General features: G+C 34.5%; 1 protein-coding gene across 35 annotated transcripts in view; it reads right to left on the reverse strand.

Annotated features, from left to right (window-relative positions):
- AHI1 (Abelson helper integration site 1) overlaps positions 1 to 25,752 on the reverse strand; it is a 223,579-nt gene that overhangs the window by 144,778 nt on the left and 53,049 nt on the right. For 33 of the 35 annotated variants that reach the window (XR_010586256.2, XR_010586255.2, XR_012433460.1 and 30 more), the window contains 9 exons: positions 25,042 to 25,227; positions 23,776 to 23,928; positions 19,419 to 19,551; positions 15,231 to 15,354; positions 9,996 to 10,225; positions 8,173 to 8,279; positions 6,523 to 6,641; positions 4,973 to 5,103; positions 3,512 to 3,652 (listed from right to left, as the gene is read on the reverse strand). Coding sequence is in view for 24 of the 35 variants with exons in the window: in XM_074037078.1 (XP_073893179.1) it covers positions 3,512 to 3,652; positions 4,973 to 5,103; positions 6,523 to 6,641; positions 8,173 to 8,279; positions 9,996 to 10,225; positions 15,231 to 15,354; positions 19,419 to 19,551; positions 23,776 to 23,928; positions 25,042 to 25,227 (1,324 nt within the window). In the remaining 11 variants the exon portion in view is untranslated. The remainder of the gene's footprint in view (positions 1 to 3,511; positions 3,653 to 4,972; positions 5,104 to 6,522; positions 6,642 to 8,172; positions 8,280 to 9,995; positions 10,226 to 15,230; positions 15,355 to 19,418; positions 19,552 to 23,775; positions 23,929 to 25,041; positions 25,228 to 25,752) is intronic. The other 2 variants (XM_074037081.1, XM_045391497.3) reach the window with 1 other exon arrangement.

Raw genomic sequence — 25,752 nt, forward strand, 5'->3', positions numbered from 1 at the left:
TGGTTTAAATTTCTTTTACAGATGTAATCAACTAACTAGGAAGTACAAAGGACTAGAAAAAAGAATGGTAATCTGAGTCTGATTCCTGCGTTTCATAGCACAGCTCAACTTGACACACAATAGGTGCTTAATAAAGATTTGTCTTGTCTAAGATACTATGACTACAAAGCACTCCAGAGTTAATACTGGTTCAGAGGAGACATTGCCACCTAGTGAAAAATCAGCCTTATTACGTAGAATTATCAAATAATGTTGAGAACTTCCCAAATTAGACTTGACTCCACTGAAAACACTACATGCGCATTTATTATGTGTCAGTATTCTGGGTAGGTACTAGTAGGAAAAAGATGAACAAGCTTCCATCTTTGCTTCTTACAAAGTATAGAAAATACAAGGAAACTACATACTCCACAGAGAAACATAGAAAAAACTGTACTGTAGAAAAAACAAGGTTTGATTATTAGACATTTAGAAACTAATATTTCAAGAAATGTGCTGAAAAGGAAATTTAGTGTAGCAAATGAGAGCATGGACTCCAGGAGCAAACTGCATTGATTTAAAGCCATGGCCCCTGTAAAGTGAGGATAACAGCCCCTATGTCACAAGATTATTGCAGAAACTTAAAAACAGTACCAGGAACAAAGAAAATGCTATGGAAGTATTAACCAAAATTATTATTAAATTTAGAACAATATCCTAGAGACCGAGGTGAATAAATATTGATTAATAACAAAACATTAACTGAAGTCTAGCTTCATGAATTTAATTCAGTAGAAGCCGTTTCTCTGACTAGTGCTCTGTTATTATGGGAATCCTAAAAGTACATTATTTGTGGTACCCTGTGACTAAATTTTGTATTACTGGATGATTAACCCTTTCAACATCAGGCAAATAAAACTGCCTCCTGAAAGTAAAAATCATATTTCTTACCAAAAAAAGCAAAAAGTCAGTAGAATGAAAGACCCGAAAGACCACAACCTGAACATATGTTTACCAGGGAAAGATGCTTGCTAACTCTTCACAGATTTTGCTAGAACTGAAAGATGGATGATACATTTAGTTACCACTGTGGTCTCATTCACAGCTTGTTTAGCTTATAAAAAAAATAAGCTTGCTCCATTTTCCTTGAAAATTATCTGATAATTTTTAAAAACACCACTTAAAAATCTCTGAAGTCTTTTGTGTTTTTTTGAATTTTATACTATTAAAATATTTATGTAAAGCCATATGTAAACTTTATTTTCAAACAAAACATTATGAGCAAAATATTCCTGTATTAAAAAATAAAATAGACAAAACTCTAATAGGTCAGTCATAAACATTACACTTTTCTTATGGATCTATACCATTCACAAGAACTCTGCTAAATCTTAGATGTCTTAAGATTACTTAACTTCTTCCTAAGCTTCCTCTTTTTAAAAATAGCAACAAGTTGGGAGAATGTGTTGAAACATTTTTGAGTTTTAATTTGTTTGTAAAGGTGTGTTTGCATATCAAAAATTGTGTTTGTGATATATTGCACAAATAATTTTAATTTAATGTGCCTATTATTTGAATATTTTAATTTCTAAAATGCTCATGGAAATCCTTCCTCTTGCACATTAAGATAGTGTGGAAATAACATTATGTTTTTAATTTTATGCATTTATACTCTAATAAATTGACCTGGAAAGAAACATACTTTAATAAATAAAAGACTGATCAACAGAGTAAAAGAGAGGAGAAAAAAACTCTTCAACTCCTTTCTACGTAGAGATGCTTATCAGCATATTAAAACAGAAATTCTTACATATAGTCAAGTGTATACTGGTTGGATAAGCATAACAACCCATTTTATCTTTTGTTTCAATACTGTGCTTATCAATTTACCCAGTACTTTCACAGTCATGGTCTCACAGTATCTTCACAAATACCTCTCTTAGGTAGGACAGGTACTAGTACTGTAGTACCTTTTAATAGATACGAAAATGGAGCTTCAGGAAAGACGCTTGTGCAAGGTCACTAGAGGAAGAGAATAGAGCCTAAACCCCGTTTTTTTGGACTCCTAAAATGCTTAGCTCTTTCTACTACTATGCCTCTAGAATGGACTTCCATGCTTATTGCCTAAAAACCAAATTGGCAAACCTAACTATCCTGGGCTAATCTGATGATAAAATCCTCTGTCAGTGACAAAAAATAAATTGCTTGAAGAAAAGATAGAGTGGAACTTTAATGTGTATGTGTAGTGAAAATTTCAAAGGCATAAAAAGCAAATTGGAAATTGAATGAAGACTATTGTAAAATCTCTTAAGAGTCTGAGGAAATAACTGTGCTGCCTATTTCCTGTATAACAGTTCCAAATATAAAGTACTTTGGTATAACTCTTCATTTATGTGAATATTTAGAGTGGGTACAAAGAGAGAACTGTTTCAGGATACATGTTGAAACTAGACACCAGATTTGGACATTGAATGATTTGAGGAATCCATCTGTTTTTTCCTATAATCAGGCAGTGCTTATTTTTGCTAACATCTGCTTGTAACAGTAAATGGTACTGTGTTGGTTGACAATTCCACCATTAGTAATAGTGTTCTATAAATCTGAGTATGTGTTGCAGAAATGATTTCTTCTCTATAAAGTTCTTTAAAATAAGATTAAATCTTGATTTTACAATAAATTATGCTAGAAAACATTTTTTTCCTTGCATAATTCACCCAGGAAGGCATAATATAATCCATACTGTGATCAAGGACTTCAGATTTATAACTTAATTGCCTAACAACTTAGTATTTATCACAACCATTAATCAATTCAATCTATATTAACTTAATACACTTAGCTTTCCATAAGCAAATCAAAGAAACTAACGAAGACTTTTCATTTTTGTACAAGAATATATGAAGAAAACAGAAATGCAATTTTGAGAATGACAGCACTAACAGTATAATATAGAAGAGTGGAATTCTAATTTCAGGACAGAAATTAAAGAAATATATGAAAACCAGCATAAATTCAAAGAATTATTAAAATACCATACTGTCCCTGAAAAATAAGGTATCCAAACTTTTTATTTCCTTATTATTTCTCAGAATGTTAGAATAGTGTAATTGCAGACCTGAAAGACATTAGATTTCTAATTCCAGGTGATGTTTTCACTGACATGTGATTTTCCCCCTACTTTTTATGTTAAGAAACTCTCAAAACTACAACTTATTAAAACTATATGCTTTAGTTAAGAACATAGGATAAAAATATTAACTCAATAGTCAACCGAAAACATTAAAGATCTGTATTTCCTAAGTGTTATTTACATCTTAAATTTAGTTAACATATTCCAAATAATTTTTAGGTAAATTCTATTTATTTAAATTGATTTACAAAGAAACTGGTGGCCAGCTTTCTGTGATTCCAACGGAAGGGCACAATTATTAGGTGTACTTTGGTCAGTATTTAAATGGCAGACAGATTCCTCGTTTAGTCTAAATGTAAATGTTACTCTAAAAATTCTTTACTTACCAAGTGGTGGACTTACCGTGGAAATCATAAATATACAGAAGAATTGGCTCATTTTGCCCAAATGCACAGAATGCAACCATATTTTCAAATGGATGATAAGAAATGTCTCGAACAGGTGACTTGAATGGCAAGTCAGAATACATGGCTACTTGTTCTCCTAAATAAAAAGAGAGATTAAAAAATGTTTATCAGAGCGTATCTATATCAGATAAATCTTGTTACAAGATTATTCTGCCATTTATTAGAAAATATAGTAATGTTCATATTATTTATGTGAAAACCTCAAATATTTAAAAATGTTTGAGTAACAATGTAGAAATTATCTTTATTTTACATTTCCTTGACCCTCCTCTTTCTACTTTCTACCTCTTCAATGAGGTTTTCAAGGCATGAAAGAAAGACAAAGGGCACAGAAGGAAGCAGAGAGGTATATGACTCTGAGATTGGAGATTGGACAGAGCTAAGCAAACTCCAAATGACAGAGAACTCTGGGTAGAACTACGGGAGAAATTACAGGACTCTAAAACTAAAGAAACTCTAGTTGGGTGAGTTTTGGTGAAGGATTAACTTTTCCATTTTTTTTTTTCCCCCCAGATGCTGTTTGAGCTACCCATTTGCTTGAAAGATACTTATGACTCGGGCCTAAAAGATGTCCAAAGCAGAGATCTGTGGAACGCAGGAAAATCAGTCAGGAATCAAAAAGCAAAGAATCTAGGTTCATTTATTGAAAGTGAGGGAGACAACGCTACTGAATTGATGCTAAAGCACCAAAACACAGTACAGGAAACATTCAAACAAAAGCCTAAGTTAGCTGACTAGTCAAAATGCCTAACAGAAAGAATACAAAAATAAACAAGGAAAAAATCAAATACTGTTCATTAAAGAAATTTTAAAGTTAGTTTTATGAAATTCTCTCAATTTCTTATTAAAAACATTCATGTAGCTTTAGATTTTCTTTTGAAAAGCAAAGGTGAGGTACAAATGAGCCTCCCAATGTAATTGTTTATTGGAAAAAAACTGAATTGCAGTAATTCAGGTAACTTGCTATTTAAGTTTCAGATATCAAAACTTTCACAGGTATGTTTCTGTTACTAATGAAAATATATTATAGATGTTTAACAATTTGTCTACCTAATTATATTCCAAATTCAGCTGGTAACATTTTGTACTTTGTGTTAGTCTCCATTAAACGATTTTCTAAGATCAGCAATGTCTCATAGGCCATGAAAGAACAAACCTTGAATTATAATGTGAAATTCTAAATCCATAAAGATATTAAAGCAATAGAGAACAAAATTTAATACAAGTTTAGGCTGTAGTGAAGTTCCTCTGAAGGCTTTCTAATCTTAAAAAACATAATTGAAAACCCGAAAGCAGAATTTCCTTGAAAATTATTCCATAAAAATGGTAGAATTTTCACACTTCTTCAAAGCCCTGTACCTCCCCAAACGATTTTTAAAGTTCAATAAATACTCACCTGTTTCTGGGTTCCAAACATACACTATACCATCCTCACTTCCAGCAAACAGAAAAGTCCCACATGGAGTCAAAGTACTATGAATCTTCTCCCGATAATTTGCTGCTCCTACAAATTTCCTTGCTACTAATCTACAAGCAGAAAAGATGTTACAAATGTAACTGTCTTAATCATGTAAATGACTGGTGGTATAATATTTTCTCTTAAATACTTAATTTCCATTCAACAAACATTTTTTGAGAATCTGTCATATGGGAGACATTCTATAATATAATGGATGCAGAATAAAGGAGAGCTAGTCCCAAGAGCCCAGGGAGTTTATAATTTAGCAAGAGAGGAGAAACATGTCAATGTAAAATAGAAGGTGGATGTAGAAAGTACTGCAAAAGACAAACAGAAAAGTTCTTTTCTTTTTTTTTTTTTTTTTTTTTTGAGACGAAGTCTTGCTCTGTCGCCCAGGCTGGAGTGCAGTGGCCGGATCTCAGCTCACTGCAAGCTCCGCCTCCCGAGTTCACGCCATTCTCCTGCCTCAGCCTCCTGAGTAGCTGGGACCACAGGCGCCCGCCACCTCGCCCGGCTAGTTTTTTGTATTTTTTTAGTAGAGGCGGGGTTTCACTGTATTAGCCAGGATGGTCTCGATCTCCAGACCTCGTGATCCGCCTGTCTCGGCCTCCCAAAGTGCTGGGATTACAGGCTTGAGCCACCGCACCCCAAACTTGGACAAGAGAAATTAATTCTAGCTACGGAGAAAGAGAGACTATGGATAGCATTTGAGCTGGTTACTAAAATAATGGATAGAATTTTTATATTCATATAGTCTTCTATCTGATGAATTTTAAAAATAATACAAGGAATATTTGATCTCTGAAAAAAATTAGATAAAACATATTATTAAACCATCTGCTAAATATGGTACATAGTCTTCCATATTTTTGCACTCACGAAAAAATAGTAAACACCATTTCAGCACATACTTTGTGCCAGGCAGGCACTATTACCATCTCTAACACCAAACAAAAATGCACTAGAAGTCCATGCTGATTTTCCCAGAACGCTGCTTCTACCTTTTACAGGAAGAATATTTCCCTATGTTCACCATTATTTGGAAATAAAGGAAAAAAACAAGGATGTATAAATCACAAGCCCTGCCTTGTTGTTATATCATATTATACTAATGCTGTAACAGTATCATAGTGATAATATCAGTATCAATCAATATCATTGTTGAAGGTAGAAGTTTCTTTTTTTTTAATTGTGAAAATAAAAGCAACTAACTACATTTCAGCCTCAGAACTATTCACATTTAGGGCTGGATAATTGTTTTAGGGAGACTGTCCTATGGGCTGTAGGATGCTTAGCAATATTTTTGATCTCTACTCATTAGATACTGGAAGTAACATAAAAAAAAAAATCTCCACATACTGCCACACATTCCTTGGTGAGTGTGGGGACACTGCCTAGTTGAGAACCACTACCGAATTTTATAAATATAATTTAATTCATTACTTATTCTGTGAGTACTTATCCTGTCAATACTGAAATATACTTACATCCGGAGATCCATAATTCTCAAAGTACTGTCTTTGGTATGAATTAACAAACGTTTTCCATTGGGATGAACCTCCAAATAACTTATTGGAATTCCCTTAAACTCAGTTTCTTTAATTTCCTAAAATGATAAAAAAAAAATACTACTAATGAAAAGTTAATCTAATGTTAAACGTTTTTGGGGGTACAAAATTAATCTTAAAATATCTTTTCCAATTCTGCAGTATAGGATGCTTTATAATTGTTAGCAAAAGGATTCTGAGTAACTTCAGTTTAGGGTTGAAAATAAAGCTGATGAACTGTATTTTTGTGTTGTTATGCAATGTGTAAATGCACATTTAATTATTATGCGTTTTTGTAGTATGTTCACTTTCCCAAAATTTAGTCAATCCCAAACAAGAAGCACTTCCAACAAACACATCTTGTAACATTAAATTTTTTGTTTAAAATCATGTAAGAAGTTTCCAATTTTTATAAATTCAAAACCACATGTATTATTAATTTTCAAGTTTCTATTCTTATTTAGATAAGAATTTCTAACAACAGATGAAATGCTTTTTCAACAGATCTGACAGACTCAATGGATTTAACTAAAATTCATGAAAATTATTTTTCACTTAGGGTGTCTTTTTTCAACTACTGTCATTATTAAGAAAAATGGAAGAAAAAGGTATAATATGTTAGGCAGAAACTGGATCAATTTATATAAAACAAATTCAAGTTTAATGATTCATTTGTGTTTTTAAATAAAAAGTAAAAAATGTACACTAACAAAACTGCTTTACAAGCTGTCTTAAAAACACTCCAGCCCCCAATGAAAGAACTTATTCATTTGTTTCCATTTAGCAAATTTCAAATGAAATAATTATTGTGATTAAATGACAGACTTTCATAATAATTACATAACTCTGAAAGACACCAGTGTTGACAAAGTACTAAGAACACTGTTTTTAGAGATGTTATTGGACCAAGGAAAAAGGATATAACAGAAAATATAAATTATTACTTATCGATGGTAATATAACATACATCTCATTTTAGCATAAATGTCACCCAATGGATTACTGAATGCCACAGTGCAAATGGGATATAAAAAAGTGAAACTAACATCTGGCCGAAATTTTAAAAATCTTCACTAAGTCATTACATCATCAATCAGCCACCAGGAGGGTGTGCTAATTAATTATAGATAACTGACTAAGAAAAAGTGTTGGCCGGGCGCGGTGGCTCAAGCCTGTAATCCCAGCACTTTGGGAGGCCGAGACGGGCGGATCATGAGGTCAGGAGATCGAGACCATCCTGGCTAACACGGTGAAACCCCGTCTCTACTAAAAAATACAAAAAACTAGCCAGGCGAAGTGGCGGGTGCCTGTAGTCCCAGCTACTCGGGAGGCTGAGGCAGGAGAATGGCGTGAATGGCGTGAACCCGAGAGGAGGAGCTTGCAGTGAGCTGAGATCCGGCCACTGCACTCCAGCCTTGGGTGACAGAGCAAGACTCCGTCTCAAAAAAAAAAAAAAAAAAAAAAAAAGGAAAGGTGTTAATTTTTTGAAATGAGAGAACAGAATGTCCTGACATTCTATCTTAAAGTCATGTGACTGGAGTTTTCCAACTTCTTTAATTAAATCCCATAATATAAAATATGATTTTATACCTTATTTATAGTCCAGTGGCGCACTGAATGTTCCAAATCATTAACCTTGACATAGGTATTCCAAACAACAATCACCCCTGTACAGTCTCCTGAATACATATGATGACCTATTTAAAAAACAAGATTACTCACTTATGAATGTCTCAGAGTTAGAAACAAATAATAGGAGACTGGGGGAAACCATACCCCAGTAAAACAGTCAAAGAATTGAAGGGCTATTAAAAGGTATTTCAGTTTAAAAAAGTCAAAAATCAAAATGCAACTCACAAACAAACCACAATTATCTTTAAATGAATTCTTTACTCTTTTAAATTATTTTTGATGACTTATTTCCCTTTGTCACTTACCTGAATTTAACTACAAAAAGAAATGAGCCTCTCAGTACATGTGTATATGGCTCATATTCCAAAGCCAAATTATTTGAACCATCCTACATGTAACATTATTTCTCACTTTATTAACCTATAAATCTGTTTTGGAGTCCTAGAAAAATACCTATATTCTAATACATAGTGTTAGCATAATACCTGAGACCCAGTAGAAACTCATTAAATGATCAGGAAATGAATAAAATAATAAATAACAGGTATTCCAATTTAACATCAATTCTTTGGAGTCAAGTCATCTTAAAGTTGACAGACCTCAGAAAGTTCAACTTCATACCCACTCAGGAATATCTCAACCACCACCACTAACAGACGGCTGTTCAGCAACTGTGAATTCAGTATTTTACAAAACAGCTATTCAATTGGTGAACTGCTTCCTGTATTAAAATATTCTTTGTAATTCTGAACGAAGAAAATCTACCTTCTACAGCTTTGGCCCACCTCTACCCATTGGAGTAAAATGGACCAATTTCTTTTTTTTTTTTTTTTTTTTTGCACATTTGGGTATCTTACGGCCAAATAGTTGAAGAAAGTCTTTATGTCTCTTTTACAATCTGAACTACTGCTATTATGACAGAGTTAGTTTTCAGATACCTTTCTTTCCTGAATATGTTCTAAATTTATTAACATCCCTACAGCTGAACTGAGTAAATCAGCAGTATTATCCTTTTGATCTGGATCCCATGCCAATTAATTATAGTGACAGCCTACATGCCTAGTCTCTGAAATTATGTAAAAAGTGACTATTTAATAGATATAATAAATTTCTTTATTCTTTCAGATAATAAAATGATTTATGTTTTACATCTTTAAGACATACTACATTATTCTTTTTTTTTGAGACAGAGTCTCACTCTGTCACCCAGGCTGGAGTGCAGTAGCGCGATCTCAGCTCACTGCAACCTCTACCTCCCACGTTCAAAGCGATTCTCCTGCCTCAGCCTCCCAAGTAGCTGGGACTACAGGCACCCAGCACCACACCCAGCTAATTTTTTGTATTTTTAGTAGAGATGGTGTTTCACCATGTTAGCCAGGATGGTCTTGGTCTCCGGACCTCGTGATCAACCCATCTTGGCCTCCCAAAGTGTTGGGATTACAGGCATGAGCCACAGCGCCCAGCCACTATATTATTCTTACTTTAAATAATTGCATATTTCCCTTCTATATGTTTGCAAATTTTAAGGTTCTTGAAAGAAAGTAAGAATGATAATCACCAGTCCAAAGAAATATATTTATGCAATTTTAAATATTTAAGAGTAACTTAAAAATTACAAACAGAACTCCTTCAATGTCAAATCTATCATATGACCTGCAAAACAAGCATACACCTAAATATGCACAATCATCAGTACATAACCCTCTCAAGCCTCGATAACTATTATTCTGGTAAAAAAAATTCTTCACATAGCTGGTCTTCATTCATACTCTCTGACATACCTTCAGTATCAAAACAAAGTGAGTTGATAAAACTTTTGTGAACGTCAAACTGTCGGACCAACATGGCAGAATCCTCGCTCATCTCAACTTTCCATATCCGTATCATGGAATCATAGCATCCTGTAACTACCAGCTCTCTTACAGCTGGATGGAATTTAGCCGTGTAAACAAAAGAAGGATGAGGTAAAACTTTGAAAGTATTTGTATTGTTTATTTCATTTTTCCATATCCTGGAAAAGGATAAGAAGTTACATATTGCTTCTTAAAAGCAGAAGTTTCTTTTAACAGTTTTTCTAAGAACCAACATAGCCAATGAACCTTAAGTAAGCAACTGACAACAACCAATGATAAACTAAGTTTTAAAACAATGAAAAATATGATGATGATCTCATATTTGATGACTTGAATTTTCACATTATGACAAAGTTATTTGTTATAGTTATCATCCAGCATATTATATCCACTAATTGTAATCTATACTATAAAATTAATAACTGTTTTTTAAACCTACCTATTTTGCCATTGGTTAAACACACATTGAACAGTTGGTAAAATATTGCATTTAGTACAATATGCATAAAAAATATACAGGGAGAAACTTTAATGATTTCCCATTTACATTGTGTACACCACTTTTACAAAATGTTTATTAATGGGGGTTTAGAGAATAGCATAGTCTATTAACTTTTATATTTGTAATTTCAAAGCCTAGATAGTAAAAATGAAAATCTCAAAGATTTAAAAGAGATACTAAAATTATTATATTTTGAATTCTCAAGTAAAATAAGATTAAAATAACTATGACATTTTGATAGAAAAGACTATCCTACATTAAGCACGTCCTTTTTGTTTAACACTCATTATCCTGTCCTCTAAATAATGGCTAATTAAAAAAAATTAAGATTATAATCACTGCGACAGTCTTGACAAATGAGTAAATCCCTAAGGGTTAATCTGTTAGATACTCTGCATCTCTAGCAATGTATAAAACTAGGTGAACTCTACCAATATACAGGTGCTATATAAGTGTGAAGCACTAGTTTTTAAAATATATTTGGTTATCAAAATTAGAACAACATATTAATTTTAAATATGGGATTTGTATTCATCCTTTTAATCACTGCTTGAAAACTAAAGCAAAGTAAGTCTGTTACAAGATTACTGATAAGAGAAAAAAAAAACAGTTTCTATTCAAGAATAATATTCTATGAGTTTCCTCAGCAGCTGCTTACAATATAGGATATGATCTTCAATTACTAAGAATCCAAACTAATAATAGAGGAAGTGAAAGAACATGTTTTCAAGTAAAAATAAAGCACATGAATCAATTGCACAAACATTTTTTACCACAGTATATTTTCAATAAGCATATTTATATGAAATATGATGTCTATTAGAAGAATAAAACCACTAACTTTGGGAAAATATTAAAAAGATAAAAGATAAAAAACTCAGTTGTTTGGCAAGAAATCTTAGTAGCATTATTTAAAATACTATATAACAGGCAGAAATGAAGCAAATACATCTTCAAAACAGCTCAATATAATTAGACATAATATTAAAAAAAAAAAAAAAAGTAAAGCTTTTTGTGTAAAAACTGAACTGGAATCAATGATGGCTTCTGTTACCCAGGCCATGGGAGAATCTGACATTCAAAGGAATATATAAATGGGCTTGGGGAAAAAAAATCAGACTAGATAATAGACAACAAAGAAACACAAACTTGTAAAGACTGAATGAACGCACACAAAAATTACTAGATTTGGGAAAGAAAAAACATACCAAAGTTAAGCCGTATGTTTGGGAAAAGGGAATAGTGGGAACATGTTTGGGAGCCATTATACATGGAAAAGTCTTTCTGACTATATTGGGCGTTGTTGATTTGAGAAAAACAGATTATTCTGGGGATAACTAAATAAGGGTGTTTAGGATAAACCCATATGGCAGAGAGCTAACCAAGTGGGAAATACTTAGGAGACACTGACAATAATATGTGTCAGGGATCCTCAGGAATAAAGAAGGCGAAGACATGGACAGAAATCCATACTTCTGCCACTTATGAGCATTTGCAATTCTAATTCTCTTTCTTTGGACAACAGCTCATTTATTACAAGTATTCCTTACCTCTCTCAAAAATCTCCTTGCCGTTTTGATGCTAGCCACAATGCTTCTCTTTTCACTCAGTTAATGCTTTCACAATACTATTTTAATGATGTAAACAGTCCTAAATTAATATCAGTTTTAAAGATAAATAAGGAAAAAATGTGTGCTTTAGTATAATATACTACGTATTGTGTGCAGAAACCCAAGATAGCTTCAAGGAATAACAGAAGTTGAGCTGGATTGTAACTAATAACTACAAACCTATGAGAGCTCACAAAAGGCATTTAATTTTTGTTGAACGAATGAGTTAGTCAGCAAGGGTAGGAGAAGGTCATTTAGGTATAGGAAAAGTAGGTAAGTTTCAAAGGGCAGGAAGATGCCAAAGAAGATAAGATGCTAGGGTGTTTCAAAAGATTACATGGGTGAAGCAAAGGGTACAGGGAAGGGCATGAGAGAAGAATGTTGGGTCCATGAGGAACATGCCTGTCCATGCTAAGGAACTGGAAAATTTTTCAAGGGGCAATGGGTAAAGTCTTTTAAAAAATTAAGGCATTATGAAAGATAGTTACGGAAAGATAATTTTAGCACAGCAGAGACAGAGGACTTAGAGACTGAACACTGAGGTCAACAGCAAAATAGGGCTTGAATTAAAGCAAACGCGATAGAGAGGATGTGACAAAATTGTGAGCCTTTTAGGAGGGAGAATTGGCAGACTCCCTCCTAAAGACTTTTATGCTAGTTAGACTTTAATGCTAGTTAGATGTGAAAGAAGTGATGGGAAAGAAAGAAGAGATGAACACTACTCTGAGTTTTCAGCTTGGGAGATGGTGGATAAGGATGCCATTAAAATATATGTAAGAGAATTAAAGGAGGAAAACAAAATTTAAAGAGATCGGTAAGTTTGGTTTTGGATTTGAGGTGGCAATGGGCCATTTAAATGGAAACGTGTAATAGGAAGTCAAATTCATAAAAAAAGGTGTGTGCTAGAAGTCATTAGCATATCAGTGAGAGTCAAAGCCGGGGAAGGTAAGAGAAACTAGGATAAGCATATAAAACCAAGAGATGATCAAGTAAAGGATCCTGGGGATAAAACATATAGACAATCGGCAGAAGAAAATGAAACAGAGAAAGAATGGATTAGAACTGGCCAGAGTAATAAAAAGAGAAGAGAAGAGGTTGTCAATGAAAACCATGAATTCAAAATATTTCAAGACTGGTCAATAATCAATTACTACAGTGAAGGCAAGCATAGCAGGAGTTAAACTGGCCAAATGGATTTAAAAATAGCAAGAAACTGCCAACCTCTTGAAGAAAGAAGTTTATGTAGCATGGTTGGAAAGAAAGCCAGAATAACTGGGCTGAAGTAAAGACAGTATGTGTAGAATGCTTCTGATGGTGTAGAAAGAGAAAAATAATGGGCTAGTCTAGAAGGCAGGAAGAATTAAAAATGATGTTTTTAAGATAAGGCCATTTGAGCATATTTCTTTTTTTTTTTTTTTTTGAGACAGAGTCTCAATCTGTTGCCCAGGCTGGAGTGCAATGGCGCAATCTCGGCTCACTGCAACCTCCACCTCCCGGTTCAAGTAATTCTCTTGCCTCAGCCTCCCAAGTAGCTGGGACTACAGATGTGCAACACCACACCCGGCTTATTTTTGTATTTTTAGTAGAGACAGGGTTTTGCCATGTTGGCCAGGCTGATCTTGAACTCCTGACCTCCACTGATCTGCCCACCTTGGCTTCCCAAAGTGCTGGGATTACAGGCATCAGCCACTGCACCCAGCCCATTTGAGCCTATTTCTAAGATGAGAGGACACAATCAATAGAGGGAAAGATGTTCATCAGACTAGTAGATGTAATACAAATTTTCAGGGACTGAGATTGAAAGTACAGGTCAAATAGCCTTTAAAAAGTCAGTCTCATGCCTCTTTGTTAAGAGATGGACAGAGATTAAAAATGGACATATCTATGGATATTAGGAGGGAAATCAGAGGGAAATAGATGAAGTTCATGTCTGACTAAATTTCATCTAAACTGAAGATAGTCATCTAATGAAATGGGAAGACTGTGATTTACTGTAGAGAATGTTCATGGTAAGTTTGGATCTGCTGCCAGAGGAATGAGAAAAGGAAGCTGAGTAAAGTAAAAGGATTCCTCAGCAGAGATGACAGCTTAGGTGATGTTAAAATCCAAAGTCACCCCTCAGCAAAGTTAAATATTTTTCTCTAGTATGGCCTGGCATTAGACAGAATGGCTATGCTAAAAGAACAGATCAGATAGGTTCTTGAGGATATTGTCAAAAGGGAGTAATAGAATGTTCCCAGCATGACCAAGAAGGAAGTCAATTGTTACTCATTCTCGTCTTTTTCATTTAAATAAAAACTAACCAATAATGATAACATCTTGATTAGACATTTGATACAGAAAAGGAGGTTGGCAAGATCAGTAGAAGTGGTCGAAACACTGAATGTAAAACGAACTGTTAAGAGAGAAGGCAGAAGTAAATGACAATGAATTCAGCATGGATCTCAACAGCTTACATGTCAGTTACAAGGTAGAGCAAGCAACTAAAAAAAGTATAAATGAAACTTTAAAAGTTCGCTTTTAAAATGTTTTTGTGATATTTATCAAATTGAAAAGGGATAAATTATTTTTAAGATTGACATTCTGAAAAATGCAAATGTTTAACCAATCTATAAAAATCTTAAAATGTAATGTACATATTTATTTCCTCTACTGTGATGTACTGAGCACCACTGGATTCTAGCCTCTGCATATCCAGCCAACAGTGAAGACAGTATCCCTGCCACCAAGAGCTTATGCTCTAGGAAAAATCTCAGGTGTTTAATAACCCCTAACCTCATCTTGAAGCATTAATTAGTTTACATAATGATCATTTAAAGATGGTGTGGACTAGAAATATTATATACTACATAAATAAAAGACATTTAAGAAAAATGTCTTTTAAAAGTGTTACTGTAATTTACGGAATCAGTCTGCATGATGCATATTTATGACAGTCCCTTCATAGGTAAAATATGACTGGAGCATAAGAGTAGTTACATCACTTTATATTCTCTTTGCTTTTCTTGATGGCAAATAGTATGCACATAAGTACTTCTCAAGGATACTAACCTGGCAGTGCCATCAGATGATGAAGTAAGGATGTAGCGATCATCTTTTGACCAGGAAAGATCATAAATGATATTGAGGTGGCCACACAATTCTCTCATGAAACGTCCAGAAGGAATTTCATATACTAATGAAAATATTTAGAAATTAGTAGGTTTCCAGACAGAAATCCTTAATCCAATAATATACAAATACATAATTTAATATTATTTAGACATAAGCAGTCTATAACAAAATTATAACCAAAGATACGTGCAGCATAACGAAAATTTCAAAATTTACTTAAGAACAGTTTTTCATTTGCTTTACGTAAAAATTCACATGCAAAATTATGAGTTATAATTTTGCTACAATTGTCAATTTTTTCATCTCTTTAAAGAAATCCCCTAAGAATCTTTAATAATAAATTTATCAGTTGAATAATAATATTTACATTGCAATTCACTTAAAATATTCTATAATTTGGGCTTTCATTATTATTTTTACCTGAAAATCAACTAAATGCCAACCAAAAATTTAATTATTTGAAGTAATGAGAAATTTAAATTGTTCTATTGTCAAAAGTAAATTTTAATACTAAAATGAACAGGGATAGTAATCAGGGATAGTATGGGAATTAACAACGACTCAATCAGACACAAAAAGCACTGTGGTACTTTACTATATGTTTAAACATACAATGAAATCTAAGATAATAATACAGAAAAACAAAGTTTCCAAGTCTCTGCTTCCATCTAGTGGTAAAAATCAATTGCCCTTTAAAATTCTTAGCAGTTCAGAAATAACAGCAGTCCTCACTTATGTGCAGTTTCACTTTCTGTGATTTCAGTTACCAGCAGTCGACCATGGTCTGAAAATATTAAATGGAAAATTCCAGAAACAAATAATTCCTAAGTTTTAAAATGCACATCATTCTGAGTAGTGCTATGAAATCTCGTGCCATCTAGCTCCATCTGTCCAGGATGTGAATTATCCTGTGTCCAATGTATCCATGCTACAGATGCTAACTGTCTATCAGAAACTTAGTAGCTGTCTCAGTTATCAGACTGGTTGTCACCCAGTGCTTTTGTTCAAGTAACCCTTATTTTACTTAATGGCCCCAAAGTGCAAGAGTAATAATGTTAGCAATTGGCATATGCCAAAGGGAAACCATAAAGTACTTCCTTTGAGTGAAAAGGTGAAAGTTCTTGATTTAAAAAGGAAAGAAAAAAAGTGTATGTTGAAGTTGCTAGGATCTACAGTAAAAATCTATCTGTGAAATTGTGAAGAACAAAAAAGAGGTTTGTGCTAGTTTTGCTGTCACACCTCAAATGACGAAAGTAATGGCCTTTAGTGCATGGTAACTACTTTGTTAAGATGGAAAAGATATAAATCTGTGGGTGGAAAGCATGAGCAGACGTGTTTCTACTGATGGCAGTCGGATTCAGCACTACTTGAGGTTTCAGGCTTCCACTGAGGGTCTTGGAACATATTCCCTACGGAAAAAGAGGGACTACTTGCGGAATAGCAAAATAAGAGTCTTAAAAAAATCTCCTCCCCATAGAAGCAGCATAAAACACTGGCAAAAACTGGCAAAAATCAACATTTTCAGAACTCTGAAAATTAAGTAAAGCTTACAAAGATTTGAAGAGTATTTAAGAAAAATGGCTGAATTTGGTAAGAACATTGAGCTTTATTATGGTGTTTTAACTTGCCATGTTCTCATTCCTGTCTCAAACTTTAAAGGAGCCTTAAAAACCAATAAAAATCAGGAGATTAACAGCCACTGGGTGTGACAGAACAGGTCTGATGCTCCCTAAAAGCCCCATCCCCAAAGACTTCTTACTATTTGGCAGTCTGGCCCTCCAGGAAAGATCCACTCTCAGGGCCTGCCTTTATTTGACCTGGCTCACAGCATGCTCTGGGAGAACAGCCCTAACCTTAAGGTGCATGTCACAACCACCCATGGCATCATTTAATATCACAGCTGCCTGAGGCATTGATACTAAGTGAGGCTAAGAAGACGCTCACCAAAGAACTTAAAATAAAAACAAAAAACAAAACAAAACAAAACAAAAAACTGGGAATGAGATGTCCATAGGGGACACTGATAAGCTCCAAAATATTCCTGGGTATCTAGAAGGATTCCCATGCATGTATGTGAAGGCAATATGCACAACCAAGAAAGACCTAAGAGTCTTCACCTCTTACTCGGGCTGACCTGAAGTGGCTCAGCACAAACAGAAAGTAAAGCTAAGGCAGAGCTGTGGATTGCCTATTGAAGCATTGAAGGTATACCCCAACACACACAGAGTCCCTTGGCAAAGACCAGTAGACCCATCCACTCAGGTATTTAAAAATCGCTGTCTGACCACTAACTTAACCGAGCACAGACATCAACGGCAACACATGACAGAGTAAAGACTACAGAATTAGTCCAAAATCACAAAGCTAACTGCAAAAATAAATCCTGGGTGGGTGTGAGGGGAGAAACGGGGGGATCTGATTTCCAGAGCTGCCACATTGTATTATTAAAACATCCAGTTTTCAACACAAAATTATGAGAAATGGAAAAAACAGGAAAGAGTGGCCCACACACAGGGGAAAAAAGTAGTCTACATAGAAACTGAGGAAGCCCAGACCCTGGGCTTTCTCAACAAAGACTTTTAATCTACTGTTATAAATATATTCAAAGATCTAAAGAAAACCAGGTCTAAAGAATTAAAGTGTGAAAAGGATTTCTCACCAAAAAACAGAGTATCAATAAAGAGACAGATATGATTTAAAAAAAAAAGACTACCTAGAAATTTTACAGTTGAAAAGTACAATAACTGAAATAAATAATTCACTAGAGGGGCTCAACAGTAGATCTAAACTGAAAGAATTACTAAATTTGACAATAGGTCAACTGAGATTATCCCATCTGAAAAAAGCAGAAAAAGAATGAAGAAAAACAGAAAAGTTTCAGAGACTTGTGGGACACCACCAAGAGTACCAACACAGGCATAATGGGACTCCCAGAAGAAGAAAGAGAAAAGGGCCAAACAGAACATTTCAAGAAAGAACGACTGAACACTTCTCAAATTCGTGAAAAACACTGATCTGCACATACAGCAAGTTAAAGGAATTTCAAGTAGACACATCATAATCAAATAGTCAAAAACCAAAGACAAAGATTCCTCTTCCTCCTCTATTTTTGATATTTAAGCAATATCTCAATCTACATAGCATCTTAAGCAGGTTTATTTAAGCATAAATAAGATATTTATCACAGAAGCTCTTAAAACATAAAATCAGAATAAAATAATTCTTTCACTATGCAAAAGAAATAAATTACTATTAATAACTTAGGAGCATTTCCTAAGAACCTTTTTACCCTCTACATATGGGCTTTTGATGAATTTTAAAAATAGCATAGTGGTAATCAAATGACACAAGTGATTTTTTATTTTTAAAATTTATTACTATTTCGTGGGGAGCAATATCTACTTAATAAATGCCCACCAAGTCCATTATGAGTCCCTGATGAAAAAAAGGGAATCAACCAAGTAATAGCAAACTGTGCTAAGCTGAGAAAAGTTCAGTAAGATCTAGTGTTTAGGGCAGATGCCCACAAGGAGCTGGCTACTTCTGCAGAGGAGAGCTGGTTTTACTGTTGAGGCAGAAGTAAACAAGAGTATTTAATGCTTCTAAGTCTATATGTTAATGCTCACTTTAAAAAGTCTCTAAAGCTACAGAAATAATTGCTTGGCCTCTCTGCTGACTTCCCTACCATAATGAGAAGTTTTCTTCTAGGTACTCTTGAGTCAATTATTTGTATTCCACTAAACAGCAAATTTGGGGGCTTTTGTAACTCACATCATCACTGCTATCAACTAACCACACTGGACTCATGTTCCCCATGAGATGTATTAATCCTTGTTTCCAAATTTCTATATTTAAAATGCAAAATGTTTACAAAAATCCTCCTGCATGTTTTAAAAATAAATTTACCATCTTTCATTTGATCATTCTCATTCTGCTTCTGAACAGTTATTGTATAGAAAAGCGTAAAATTATTATAAAAGAACTTTCTTTACTTGAAGAAATCTGTTCTCTATAATTGAGTAGTACAGGGGATTACTCAAGTTAAGATTTCCACAGATTTAAAAAACTAAAGAACGTCCTCCATGCAGACTACAATCAGATTAAACAGGTAGGATTATTACTCACAAATAATTGGATATCCATCCCGGCTGGCACAAGCTGCTGCTAATATTCTTCCATTGTGGGAGAAATCAAGACAAAAACATCCTCGCTCTCCTGCATTTAGTGAGAAGAGGTGTTTGTTTGGGATACGGCAAGCCTAAAAAAACATACATTTAAAAAATAATAAATTAGAAAACATTAAAATGCAAAGGCTAGTTTTTAATTTCAATTACTGTAGTTTTTTTAAAGTCCTTTTATGACGCAGAGAAAGGAAAAAACAAGTATACAGAACGCTGAAAAACCATAGTAAATTACTTTGCAAAAAGAGAATGAGTGCCTATGAAATTTTTAAAGTGGATTTGTTCTTCATGTTTAACTAGTACTTAATTCACCTAAATATGATTAGAAAAATTTCAATATCTGATACTCGAAAGCCGTCGCTGCCATATTGCTTCTATATAGCTACTAAAAGAACGTATGTCACAGCCTTATTCTTATTAGTGACAGCACTAATAAGTCACTTTTGTCAAAGTCACAAGCTTTTTTCAAGACCACAAGTACCTATGGGGCCTAGCTGAAGCCAGAACGTATGAATGCCCATTCTCTCTTTGCGCATCTTAAAATAATCACCCTTTGTGGCTGCCTTCCAAAATGTATTTTCAAAGTAATCAATCAGCCCTTATTGGTCTCTCATTCATTAGTACAATTTCTTCAAAATTTTAATGTTTTCACTCTCTTCTACCAGATGAAGCCCAAATTTTCTGGGTATTAATATATACTGTAGAAAATATCAGTTACGTTTATTTATCCTAATTCTATCTCTTCCAACCTTCAGTGAGCCTTAGTTCTTCTGTTTCTTATAATTCAAAAAGTTGAAATAAACATACACTGGGCTTTTACTATATGCCATGAAAGTTGTACTTTATTACAAATGTCTTTCAATATGTTCATCACAGCCATCCTATGAGTAGCTATTACTAGCTAAGAGTAACCATTATTAGCTCTACATGGCTAAGAAGGATTATTGAAAGGGTCAAGCCTAGCTTAATGGACCTACTCAAAGACTGTTACTTCAAGGGCATGCTTTCTAGACAGGTACCAGGTTTTTCACAAATAGTACCAAGATCTAGCAGTACCTCGGGAGACAGCATTACAACCAGCTACTAGGAACGTGAAAAATTCAAAAGAATTTGTTAAGTGTCAATCGTGTACCAGACTCCATGCTACCCATTTTCTCTCTGCATCCTCCATCCGCATAATTAAGAAAAGGGAGAGGAGGGTAACAAGGAACAAAAACTGAAAGAAATATCATGAGGCTTTATAACCACTTGCTGCTGCTCCTAGAGTAGGAAGTGCAGTTAAGGAAAACTCTGTGCCCAGTCACCTAGGCTGAAAATGAAAACATTGAAGCCACTATCATGTTCTTCATATTCTCTGGGTTTGACACTATGCCCTATCCAGAACAGACGCTCCAATAAAGGTCCTCAAAAGCCTTGACTTTTTCCCCTCCTTTACTACCTTGTCAGTCACTAAATCATGCTTGTTCTTACTTTCTGTCTCTGGTATTCATTAGACCCTCATCAACTCACACATCAATGACTGCCATCTAATTCTGATATTACTACTTCAAGATCTCCCCATGCTACTGCCCGCATTAATTCATCCTCAAATACAACTGTTATTTTTCTCACTCACCTGAAAACCTTCCATTATTCCTCACATCCCTCACAATCAAGTATTAGGCTACCATTTGAGACACTCCACAATGTGGGCCTAATCCAGTACACTACTTTATCTCCTCTTTTACAAACTCCGGTTTCCAACCAGCCAAGCTTTTGAGTGCCTAATGAATACAACAGGTCCTTTCCCACTTATTTGCAACTTTGCCTTCATATGAAATACCCTTCCTCATCCCTCCTTCACTCACCCCTACCTTGGGCATCCTAGCCAATCTTAAGCTCCACTGCTGAATGAGCCCTTTTTCCACCACTGTAGTTCACTCTTCATATCTGCAATTCTCAAATGTTTTTAGTTTCAAGATGCTTTACATTCTTGAACATTTTTTTCAGAGGCTATTTGGAGTTTTCATAAAAAGAAAATTAAAAAAATGCTAACTTCAAATGTCTAGCTTAATAAAATCTAGATTTTCATAACTACTTCCGCTCTCTTGTGATATCACGTTATTTAGCCTCTAGAAAATGCTAGTGCATACTTGTAAGAGAATGAATCTGAAAGAGACTAGTAACACCTTAGAATCATTATGAAAAGAAGTTGACTTCAAGAACCCCCTGAAAGGGACTCAGAACTCCCAGAGGTCTCCAAACTACATTTTGAGAACTGCTGATCTGTACAATCATCTTTATACCTACATTTCCTCATTTCCTCAAGACTTCTCTAAAGCCTATCTGAAAATAAACAACGCTGTAACTGCTTTCTTTTCTCACCTAACCTGGAAGTTGACCAAAGGCAAAATCTAAGTGTTAATCTCTCCATATTATTATGCTTGAAGTATTCTTTTTTTTTTTGAGACTGAGTCTTGCTCTGTCGCCCGGGCTAGAGTGCAGTGGCCAGATCTCAGCTCACTGCAAACTCCGCCTCCCGGGTTTAGCCATTCTCCTGCCTCAGCCTCCCAAGTAGCTGGGACTACAGGCGCCCGCCACCTCACCCGGCTAGTTTTTTGTATTTTTTAGTAGAGACGGGGTTTCACCATGTTAGCCAGGATGGTCTCGATCTCCTGACCTCGTGATCCGCCCATCTTGGCCTCCCAAAGTGCTGGGATTACAGGCTTGAGCCACCGCGCCCAGCCTATGCTTGAAGTATTCTAACTCAAAGTGATTTTAAAATGTATCTGTAAAATCGGCCTCAAAAAGAAAGTCAAATGTGATGTAAAATACAGAAAATGAAGATGACTAAATAAGAATAGTCAGTTCTTATTTCTACATTAGATGTTTGAATAAATTAAGATCTTGAACACATTTCATCTGGTAGTAGCTCATATGCATAAAATAAACCACTCCATTCTTTGTAAAAACTAGTAAAAAAATTGCAAAATTGTATCAGCAAGGCTTCCCGCCATTGCAAAAAATGTTAATCTAGTAAGAACACTTTAGTAAAAGCTTAAATGCTGCTCAGCTTGTGGTAGAAGTACATACACGTACATATCTCTATTAAAGTGTGATTCAGCAAGAAGCCAGGTGCTGTAAAGAATTTCATGAATCCATAAACATTAAGAGATATATGTCTTACAGACATCAAAAATCTGTTTTAAAAATTTTTTAATTTTTTTTTTTAAGAGATGGGGTCTCATTCTGTCATCCAGGCTTGAGTGCAGTGGCACAGTCATAGCTCACTGCAGTCTTGAATTCCTGGGCTCAATCTTCCTTCCTCAGTCTCCCGAGTAGCTGGGACTACAGGTGCATGCCAGCATGCCTACCTAATTAAAAAACTTTTTTTAAGAGAATGGGTCTTGCTATATTGCCCAGGCTAAAAATCTATGTTATCTGACTGCTGTTACAGGCTGAATTGTGTCCTCTCTCCTCCCACTCACACCCCTACCCCTTGTCACCCAAATGAGTATGTTAAAGCTCTAACCCCTAGCACCTCAGAATGTAGCAGTATTTGGAGATGTGGTCTTTAAAGAAGTGATTACGTTAAAATGAAATAATTATGGAAGGGTCCTAATCCAACCGGGGGAAAGACAACAGGGGCGTGCATGCACAAAGATCGTGTGAGGAGGCAGCAAGAGGGCAGCCAACTGTAAGACAAGGAGAAGCCTCAGAAGAAATCAACCCAGTCAGCACCTTGATCTTCGCTATGGATCAAATGCTATGTCCTCTCAAAAACCGTATGTTAAAACTGTAATCCCCTATGTGATAGTATTTAGATGTGGGGGTCTCTGGGAGGTAATTTGGTCCTGAGAGTGAGACGCTTATGAATCAGATCTGTGCCCTTATAAAAAAAGACACAAGAAAGGTGATCTCTCTCTCCACCACGTGAGAATACAGCAAGGAGGAGGCTGGCTCCAAGTCAAAAAGGGGACCCTCACCAGGAACTAGGCTGCCTAGCATCTTGATCTTGAACTTCCCAGCCTTCAGAACTGTGAGAAATAAATGTCTGCTGTTTAAGCCACCCAGTGTGTGGTATTTTGTTATAGCAGCCCAAGCTAATACAATTTACAATTGCCCAAGTGCCCGAACGAATGTAAGACAGTGCTTATATACACATGCTAGGCACTCTTACTATTTGTCAAATTAATTAATGGAAAGGCAAAATCATAAATAGCCAGGATTTTAAGTAGAAAGCTAGATATCCTAGGAGTTACTGGAGTTTTGAAGGTAATAAGTGAACATCTAAAGCAATCCACTGTTATCAAACACTTCACCTGCCCAGGGAGTCGTTTCCACTCTATTACTTCCTTTGACTCTTCTAATCCAGGTTCTGTGTCTATTGAGCTTGACTCATGGTGATGTTCACAATGCACTGGTTTACCTTTTTCCTCCTGAAGAGCCATCATAGAGCGGTAAGATGGCTTTATCTAAATATGCATTAAAATATGAAAATTTATATATCATGTTCACCTTTTTCTTTTTCTAGCATATAGTTTTAAAAATACTGAAACAAATAATATGAAAATATTTTCAAAATGTAATCCAGAAAAAATTCTACTTTTATTTGTACATTATTCTAAATAAAATAAAAAAGCTGCTTAAAACTACAGTCCTATAACCAAAAAGTCTTAAAAGTTTTTGAGGAAAAAAATGACTACAAATTTACATGAAATGATTTTAATAACTCTGCCCTTTGTTTCTGCTTCTTCACCAATACTTATGAGTTATGCCATGCCTCTGATATAATACCGTATCTTTAAAATCACAAAACTAGTATCATAAAAATCTCAAGTTTTAAAAATAATTTCTCAATAATAGATTTAACTCCATCCAAACCAATGCAAATCAGTCCTGTGGTGACAGTATATATCAGCTACAGAATGTGCAAATGACCTGAAAAATTAATGTCTTATAAGAAATAAGACAAAAGCAAAACTTTTTTATTTTAGGGTCAATTCTTTGCTAAGATTATTTATAATATTAATCTATGGAAAACAGCAGCAGTAGAAACATTACATACTGATTATTTGAATAATATTGTGAAAAATGTACCCAGAAATCAGGACTCTGCAAACTGCAGCCCACACACCAAATTTGGCCTGCTACCTGCTTTTGTAAATAAACTTTTATTGGAACACATCACACCCATTTGTTTAGTTATGGCCTACATATGTCTATGTAGCTACTTTCACACTATAAAGGCAAAATTGACTGAAACTACAGGGCGAAAGCCTAAAATACTATCTCGCCCTTTACAGAAAATATTTTTCAACTTCTCCTTTAAGTCCACCTTTTATCTTTAATTTCTGAAAATCAAATTGTAACAAAACATTTTTCCTAATACTAAAAGCTGTATTTCACATTTAAAATTCATTTAAGCATCTTTTAAATATCAGCTATTATAGTCTTAATATATAACCCCGGATATCTATTAAAATTATTATTAGAAGTCTTATCTTTTTAGAAATGAAAAACATGTTATGTCACCATTTAATTTCAACACTAGAAGATATACACTTATATGTACTATATTAACTTACACAGTCTGGAACTTTCAGTCCTCTTACAGTTACATACAGTGTTGATGGGTAACGATTTCTTGGACATTTTGACCACCATTCAAACACCTCAACAACATTTAATTGGGATCGAGCCTTAGTAGGTGGGTAATACAGCTGCAAACGAAGTTTTGAGTTGATGTTTGCATTTCCATTGGCTCCCAGAAGCTTAAAACAAGAATTCATATAAAATGTGACCGTCACTGAAAATAAATATATCCAACAAAGCAATAGCATAAAGTCAGAAACATTTTTAAAAGATTAATATGGCATGTTGAAATTTCTTAGTTTTACAAAGCAAAGAACACTACATACTTAGTTAAGCACAGTTCCAGATCATTTTTGACAAAAGGTAACCCAAATGGCTTTTAAAATATTTTCCTGATAGCTCTCTTTTCACATATACAATAATTTCAGACTGTTGGTACAGCATTTACACTACTGTGCCAGATTTCACACTGAACAAAGGATGTGATTGATATACAGTCATCTGAAATAATAAGGTTAAACTGTATATTTACACAAGACACAAATTTTCCATTTGTTTAATATCAGTATTTTTAATGGTTAAAATTTTATGATGTTTTAAATTTTTAAAAAGTTAAAATCATTTCAAGATAATTAAACTCATTTAAGCCATTTGTTACTTTTTTCAGTATTTTAGTGTACCTTCTTTCAAAGGTCTATCTTTAA

The sequence above is a fragment of the Macaca fascicularis genome, chromosome 4 (genome assembly GCF_037993035.2).
Source record: "Macaca fascicularis isolate 582-1 chromosome 4, T2T-MFA8v1.1".
Classification (NCBI taxonomy): domain Eukaryota; kingdom Metazoa; phylum Chordata; class Mammalia; order Primates; family Cercopithecidae; genus Macaca; species Macaca fascicularis.